The sequence below is a fragment of the Cherax quadricarinatus genome, chromosome 1 (assembly GCF_038502225.1).
Source record: "Cherax quadricarinatus isolate ZL_2023a chromosome 1, ASM3850222v1, whole genome shotgun sequence".
NCBI lineage: Eukaryota > Metazoa > Arthropoda > Malacostraca > Decapoda > Parastacidae > Cherax > Cherax quadricarinatus.
Window position 1 is genome coordinate 88,190,405 of NC_091292.1, and position 8,297 is coordinate 88,198,701.

Here is an 8,297-nt window from a genome sequence, read left to right on the forward strand (position 1 = left end):
CTGCCATCCGGGAGGATGGTTATCACCATTACTATTGTATACCACATAGACTGGGACAGTTTTTTCATGGTATTTACTGTAGCTGAATCATCAGTATGTTTTATTAATATTTTTGATGGTCTAAATATAACTTACACATGGTCTCCCTGACTAACTGAGACATGCTGGATATACTGATAGTACTTTACCCACTGTTCCATCTTGGTGGCTATTCATTTCTCATTGATTCATAGATGAAAGCTATCAAAAAGTTTTGGTGGTTCTCACTTGCCTCTAGCTTCTCAGTTACAACTTGGTTCACACACACTCCATATCATATGTCTGATGTCTCTTCCATCAGTTGGATAGCCAGTCTGAATGTTCGCGGCTGGACCTCGAGAAGGTGGCACCTTCGTCTTGTTGCATTTCATGTAATTTTAAGGAATTAAAGGCTATACATATTTCCATAGTACAGTGGGTCACCTCTTCTGGAACTGTCTTTGATGATCTACTTGGACAGTTAATATGCACTCATGCAACTCTAACATCTAAGCTTCCACATGTCAGTTTTATTTTTCAACCTCACAAAGAGGTGTTCCATCCTAAATAACAGTCAGAGGAAGTTCTCCATCTTTGTTACATGTTACTTCTGTAGCAGAATACTTCATAGATGGGCTCTGGGTCTGGATAGCTTGACCTCCATGATTCTTGCTTGCCTCTTATAAGCTCTTACTCACTGAACTCTAGTTTAATGCACCTCCATTCAGCATCAGTACAGATCTGTGTGGAAGGCATTCCAGACGTTCCTACAGGATGAGGCCATGTACCTCATGGGTGTCACTAATATGATAAAGTTCCTCATATGCCTGTTGTGCATGGGCAAGGCAGTATGCATGATTCAGGTATTGTAAATAAATATACCCTGGACGAGCCAATACATCACTTGGAAATTTCAATTAGACCACTTTTGTTAAGAATGCCATTGAAGCCATGTTTCATATATTTTCCAGATCCCACAAATGGATTTCTGGGTGATATTTGGGTGCTGTATTGGCATATACAGTGGAACCTTGACTTACAAGTTTAATCCATTTAGTGACCTAGCTCGTAACTCAATTTGCTAATATATCAAATCAATTTTCCTTATTTAAATTAATTGAAAAGCTATTAATCCATCCCAGCAGCAGGACAAAATATTTCAGTATAACGCTATCAACTCTACGACTTATTTATCTATCACAATTCATCTAATATGACATAATAAACAATATAATTAACAGAGAAACATGATATATACTCTAGAATAAATAAAATAGGCCATAATATGATGAGTGATGATGGTGGTGGAAGTGGCAGCAGCGTCCACGTTTCTTCCTTTTTCTATTGGTTAATTACTTAACTAACTTGCTACACTCTTAATGCCACACTTTATCACTGAACTTAACTGATACAATTTGTTTTGTTTAATTATTGAATTTAACTAATACAATTTGTTTTGTTTAATTATTGAATTTAACTAATACAATTTGTTTTGTTTGATCGCTGAACTGAACTGATACAATTTGCTTTAATTCCATGGAAATCATCCTCTTTTTCTTCTCAGCACTGTCTTTTGCACTCATTTTCTTAGGGCCCATGGTTAGAAAAAAGAAATTTGGTCAAATGACTGTAAAAAAAAAAATGCAAGCAAACACGAGAGAACTGCTCCCACGGCGATGTAAACATGTGGACTCCTTACCAGATGTTTTGCCATTGGCTGTGCCAACTAATGGCAGCATTCTGAATTATTATTACACATTACGTATGTATTATTATTATTATGTATTATAATTATTATTATTATTAGGGAACTGAAGCTCACTCATTATTATTATTGTTATATTATAACAACAATAATAATAATGATACATATGTAGTAATAATATTATTACTACTAGTAATAATAATAATACATATAATAATAATAATAATAATAATATGTAATAATAATAATAACAAGAGCTTGAGAATGCCACCAACTCAGTCCACTGTTTACCTCGGTGTGGGAGTATTTCTCTCATGCTTTGCTTACATTTTTTACAGTCATTTGGCCAAATTTCGTTTTTCTAAGCATGGGCCCTAAGAAAGTAAATGTGAAGGACAGTGCTGAGAAGAAAAAGAGAATGATTTCCATGGAATTAAAGCCTAAAATCATAGATAAACAAGTGAGGTGTGCAGGTTTTGGGTTGAGGGGGAAGCGGGGGAGCTGGCTCGTAACTCAGAGCAAAAAATTGACTGAGCGACAGCTCGTATCTCAAAAAACTTGTATGTTGGGATACTCGTAAGTCAAGGTTCCACTGTATTGTCTACTATCCATTTTCCTCACTCCCTTAAACAAAACACCTACTGTACTTTGTTGAAGAAAAGACAGGTGCAGAGCAAATTTTAATTTTGGCATTATTTTGCTCTGTGTATATGTACTTCATAATGCTCTCACAGAGCAAAATGTTGTCACAATAAAAACTTTCTCTCCACCTGTCTTTTCTTCAATATTATCAGCAGTGTGCCTTTGTATCCAGAATATCTATTCAGAAAATCATTTTCAAACTAGTTGTTGGTGCCTGAGTGAGTACCATACATGTTTCACAGCAATCATCCTAACTTTTACCATTTCATCCCAGGGAACTCAGTTACCCTCATCTTGAGGTTAGACTTTCTTCTGAAGAACAAGAGTCCACAACTTACACCACATACAATAAGATATTATGATATGTTTGCCAGAAAATTCTGTTATCTGTCTAGTTACAGCCTTTCAGGAGTCTTTCTAACAGTCCTTGTCATGCCCAAAAACTCTTTAGAGGAGCTTCTTCATTCCTCTGTCTTAAGAACTTCCCATCAATGCCAGACTCTTTTCTGTTTGCTTACACCAAGCACAGCCTATCTACACCAAAAGTGGGGACCAGCGACATCAGTATTTTGTCAGAGTCCTTGACGCTGACAGCTCATGTTCGATTAGATTTCATCATGGAGGGCATACGGATTAAGAGTACATATGTCTTATCCAGTCATTATAGTACTATGCTGTACTTCCTACTGTACAGATGCTTATGTTGCCTTCCTGAGTCATCAGCATGCCAATCTCTGAAGTCAGTGGCTTCTACATTTTATTACTAGATCAAATGGTGACTTGCTCTCTTAGCCTTAAATAATAATAATACTCTGCTTCTGTGTTATATTAAATTTATATATGTGGTAGGAAGAATGAGGGTCATTTTCCCTCCACCACAGAAAGAACATAAAGAAGGAGCACTTCAGGCCAGCTGGCCCATGCTAGGCAGTTCCAATTCACCTACTGGCCTAAGCTAGTCAGGTCCAAGTCACATCCACTTAAGAAGGAAGGAGCAATGCATCAGACTTACTGGTCCAAGCTAGTCAGGTCCAACTCACATCCACCCACACCCACTCATGTATTTGTCTAACCCATTATTGAAACTACACAACGTTTTAGTTTCAGTGATGTTACTCGGGTGTTTGTTCCACTCTTCCACAACTCTAGTACCAAACCAGTGCTTTCCTATATCCTTTTTAAATCTAAATTTTTCCAACTTGAAACCATTACTTCAAGTCCTGTCTTGGTTAGATATTTTTAGCACCTTAGTCACCTCCCCTTTATATATTCCTGTTTTCCATTTATACACCTCAGTCATATCCCCCCTAATTCTATGCCTTTCTAGATAGTGCAGATTAAGTCTGACTCAACCTGACCAAAACTTTAAATTGATGGTGAAACATTGTAATCATCCTGACATAGCTTTTTAAATGTAGGTATAGCATGTTATGGCCCATACCAATATGAATATAAGAAGTAACATATGCTTGAGTCATCAAGTCTAGTCCAGCTGGTTCTCTAAATCCTGACATTAAAAACTCTTCACAAGACTGAATGGATTATGAGAGGTAGCTTGTGATGTTCAATTTGCTCTTTGTGTGTGTCCATGTGTTTGCAATCCTCAGGATTTTTTTTGACTAGCAAAGTAGCATCCCATACCACAGGATTGAGGGTTTTGCCCAGGACCTCTGTAAGAGATCTGCTCATATGCACATCAAAGCATCTGTCGAACAGTTGGGTTTTATAAATCACTCATGTCACAGATCAGAGTTTTCTGTCTCAGTGCTCTGCACTCTGAGTATTCAGCTGCCACTTCCACAAACTTTGGTATTTGTGAAAGGACTCATAATGTGGTTTATGGACCCTGAACACAATATAATGTCTTTATATACAGTATGAGAAACTACATTCTGTGGAGACTTCCGTGAACTGAATTGTCTGCCATCTCCCATCATCAGCTGCTCCTCACAAAACTCTGCTAAATGTTGGTGTGGTCCTTAGTGGTTTCTGAGATAAACACTACATGGAACTCAAGTGCTCATGTACATAGATGTAACCAGCACACACTGGGCCAAAAATTTGTCTTAAGAGAATATTACTGGAATTTCATGGGTTAAACAATACAGACATGTTGCTGTTCCTTATGTGGTTCATGAACCCTGAACACAAAGTATTCATACTTCAAAATGGTATATATTTTTAAGCTTTAAATTTTCCCCAAATGGGTCCATTTATGAAGATAAATAATAATGAACATTATTGTAGTGCTAAATGACTCACAATGGTTTAGTGCTTTCCCTGAATATAATAATAATGCAGTAATAATAATACTTGATAGCAATAAAAATTACTGTTATAAGTCATGGGCTAATAATATAATTCAGTATTACACATTGACAATCTCTTTTACGTGAACTTAATAAGTAAAATCAAGCAATCATTGGTAAAATTATTTAATATTAAGACGTAAATACTGTACAGTACTATATTTCTGTTCGCATCTCGGTTGAATTTTTTTTTTTTTTTGTATGACTTGTTCATGCATCTCGGTTGAATTTTGTTCCTTTTTGTATGACTTGTTCATGAGTTGTTGAATAGTTATAATTGGGTGAGATGCATGTCTTGCTGCAGTCAGGTGCATTACCACCAGACAGTCCATTGGTACAGACTGTTTCTCTCTATTCCTGTCTGTAATAATAACCCTTCTTGAAACTAATTAATTACCACTCTTTAAATAATATCCAGATGTAATAATCATAAACTTTGTTAAATTGCATAAAAGTATCAGAGGTGCACAGACCTAGTCTGTGCCTGTGCCTGGCTTCATTTATTTCATATTATAAATTGAATTATTTTTTTTAACCCTCTCTTCAGTTAGCCTTAAATAATAATAATAATAACATCCTTTGCTTAAAAGAGAGAAATAATTATCTCCCTCATTATGTCTTCATTTATTTTTTGGTGTATTTATTAATGTAATTACTCTTTGGAGACAAAGAAAAGAGTTACAGATGAAGTTTTCTATAAAGTCACTGACTTGAAAAACACCTGTACACAGAGTGACACATTGTCCCAATAACAACTCATTCTGCAACTTGTATCTTTGTCTTCATGCTTGCTGATAATACACTGTTTCATTCACCATTTCTCTTTGCTACAGAAGTGGCCATCGGTCAGTCTGCAAGTGGCTGCGGCACTGTCACCCTGAGTATGGCACTGCTGAAACTGGTATTGGGTGCCTTCCTCTCATAAAGATTTAGAACATATAGAATTTTAAGGTAGGTCATACTTTTTAACTCATAGTATCAGTGTTAGATAACTGCAACAGTTTTCAGGTGTTTGTACATTACATTTTAAAATCTGTTATTGTCTAGCATATATTCCAGTTCATGTGTTTACTTGACCTGAACTATACTGCAGGTATTTTCTGCTTGTACTTTTGAAAAGAGAAACCATATCATGCACATTTTGAGAAAAAGAGGAAATGTTTTAAAATTGATCTTCTCCTCCTCTAAGAAAGGCAATATTTATGCAAATTTTTCATATGCCTTTTTTTTTTTTTTTTGCACCATAACTAGCATAACAACCTACCCCAAAAAAATCAAGTAACTTAAAGTTAAAAGTGATATAAAGTAATTTATCTACCGGAACCTATTTTCGGACTTGCACAGTGTTACTTCATTGTTTTGCTTGGAGTGACGGTTGTCAGGTAGCCCAAAATAAGAATAAAAATTGTGTTAATTTTTTTACAACGACTAAAATAATACTTTTATTTTATTGCAGTGGTTATAAAGGAGGCTCCTTATTTGAGACCCCACCATCTTCAGTCCATAGAATAAGGTGCCATAAATCTGACAATTTCAATATTTTTTCTACTGTTGAAGCTCGGCCTATTTCAAAATCTTGGCCCATACATATACTTCAGGTGTAAAATCACAAACTTTCAGGTGCAGTGGATAAATGATGTCTCCCTTGAGGTTGCTTTTACTTACATGAAAAGAAGCGAGTCATGTGATTTTTTCCATGGCCATGCTCTTCTGAACGGTGTTACAAGAATCTAGTTGCCCCTCTCCTGTTTCTGATTTGTATGGACAATTAAATCAAATTCTTAGTTGTCCAAGGAGCACTCTGTTATCTAGCTAATGCTTTTTAACTATATAAACTAAAAGACAGAACATTAGATTTAGATAGAATGTACTCCACAACCTGGAAACACAAAATATGGAACAGAATTTTCTACCATTTTTGAGTAGATTTGTCAAAAATACTTACAACATGACTAACTGGCCGTCTCTTAAGATAACAAAAAAATAGTTAATTTAATTCTTCCAGTATTTTGCTACGATATATTGGCTTGGTAATGCCAATCCTTTTGCAAGTGTCTGCTAGCTTTTGTATTCTTAATGGTGACTGAGCTGCCTGAAGAAGGCAGGAAGCACGTGTCATTTGTGCTTCGTGTGTATATCTGTGTATCTGTGTGAAAGAGTGAGAATAGTATGAATACAGTATGGAAGTTTTGAAAGCCCCATGCATGGGAGGTTAGTCACTGTATATAGCATGTTCTCATCTCAAGGTGCATTACGTATTAACTACACTGACAGGTAAAGAGGCAATAAGAGTCAGTTTTAAAGGCTGTTATTGTAAGAAACTTTTGCTCTAAGGACACATCCTTGTATTCCAAATTTATAATTTCACCTTTAAGTATAATTGACAGATGAGTTACCCATAATAAGTGTGTATCATAGAGTTATAAGTAATGTATATTTTCCTGTGCTATGTCCAGGAGATGTTCCTCCTGTGCTGTGAAAGAAACTAAGAATGATGGTGATAATAATGAAAAAAATTAACTTAGGTGGGAATGCTTATAAATTAGGAAATTGCAACAAAATCTATTTCTGAAGCCTGTTTATTTAATCTCAGTGCTTAACATTTAACTGCTGGATATCCTGATAATCTGTCAGGAACATAACTATTGAAAAAATGGAACTGAAAAGATGATTTGTACCATACTTACATGTCACTGACTAACTTCATGTAACGTCCTTTGTATGTATTTCCACTGTTGTTTGGCCTTTTGGATAAAATGTGTACTCAGGAGACTCGCATGGGTCTTGTTCCACCTAATTACTTGGTGGTCTTCCTCTCAAGTGAACAGTGCTGCAGTGTTACAGGGAATTTGTAAAGGATACTGTGTAACTATTAGTAAAACATTTAATATAAAAAAAAATTTAAATGTGAAGCATGCTATCTTTTATTTAGAATAACTATCTTAATAATACTGTACACCAATCTTTGGTGTAGTTCTGTCCTTGTCAAAACTCTATATGCAGTATATATAATCTTATATTTCGAAAATGTATCTGTAGTTAAGCAATGTAATGTAATTTTCTATTTTATAATGATTGGTCTTTTGCATAAAAAGAAAACACTGCCATTAACATGCTTTCCATGCAGCTCTCCTGTGTTGTAATATTTTGTACTATAATCTGCAAATAAACGTGTCAATGTCAGCGGTACTTGTTTGTTTTTCTCTTTGTACTCTGGCAGTATGGAAATGATTTACAATTACAATGATAAAAATATAATCTAAGAGAACTCCCCCCCCCCCCAAAAAAAAAAGCCTAGCTTACAATGTTATAAGACTATGTGAAGTACTGTACTGTATATAGAACATACAGTAGTATACTGTATATAAAATATACAGTACACTACTGTATATAGAACATACAGTAAACTACTGTATACCAAACAGACAGTACACTACTGCATATATAGTTGTGTTCTCCAGTACAGTTGCCAACTACTTGGATAAAACAACTACACTATGCTTCAAAAAAGATCACATACTGTCTACAGGAAATGATGTTCTCTCCTATAGTGTGAAAAGTCCATATAATGCTTGAGGTAAGTTTTCTTTGCCATTTTTGTCTTATATCTATATTTCATAAAA

The 8,297-nt window shown here is 35.3% G+C and overlaps 1 protein-coding gene across 2 annotated transcripts in view; it reads left to right on the top strand.

Moving 5' to 3' along the window:
• The window catches only part of LOC128689358 (protein amalgam-like), a 98,028-nt gene extending 90,171 nt beyond the window's left edge, over positions 1-7,857 (top strand). For both annotated transcript variants that reach the window (XM_070083452.1, XM_070083456.1), the window contains 2 exons: positions 5,508-5,625; positions 6,131-7,857. In XM_070083452.1, the coding sequence (XP_069939553.1) occupies positions 5,508-5,599 (92 nt within the window). In that variant the 3' untranslated portion in view covers positions 5,600-5,625; positions 6,131-7,857. The remainder of the gene's footprint in view (positions 1-5,507; positions 5,626-6,130) is intronic.
• The last annotated feature ends 440 nt before the right edge of the window (positions 7,858-8,297 follow it).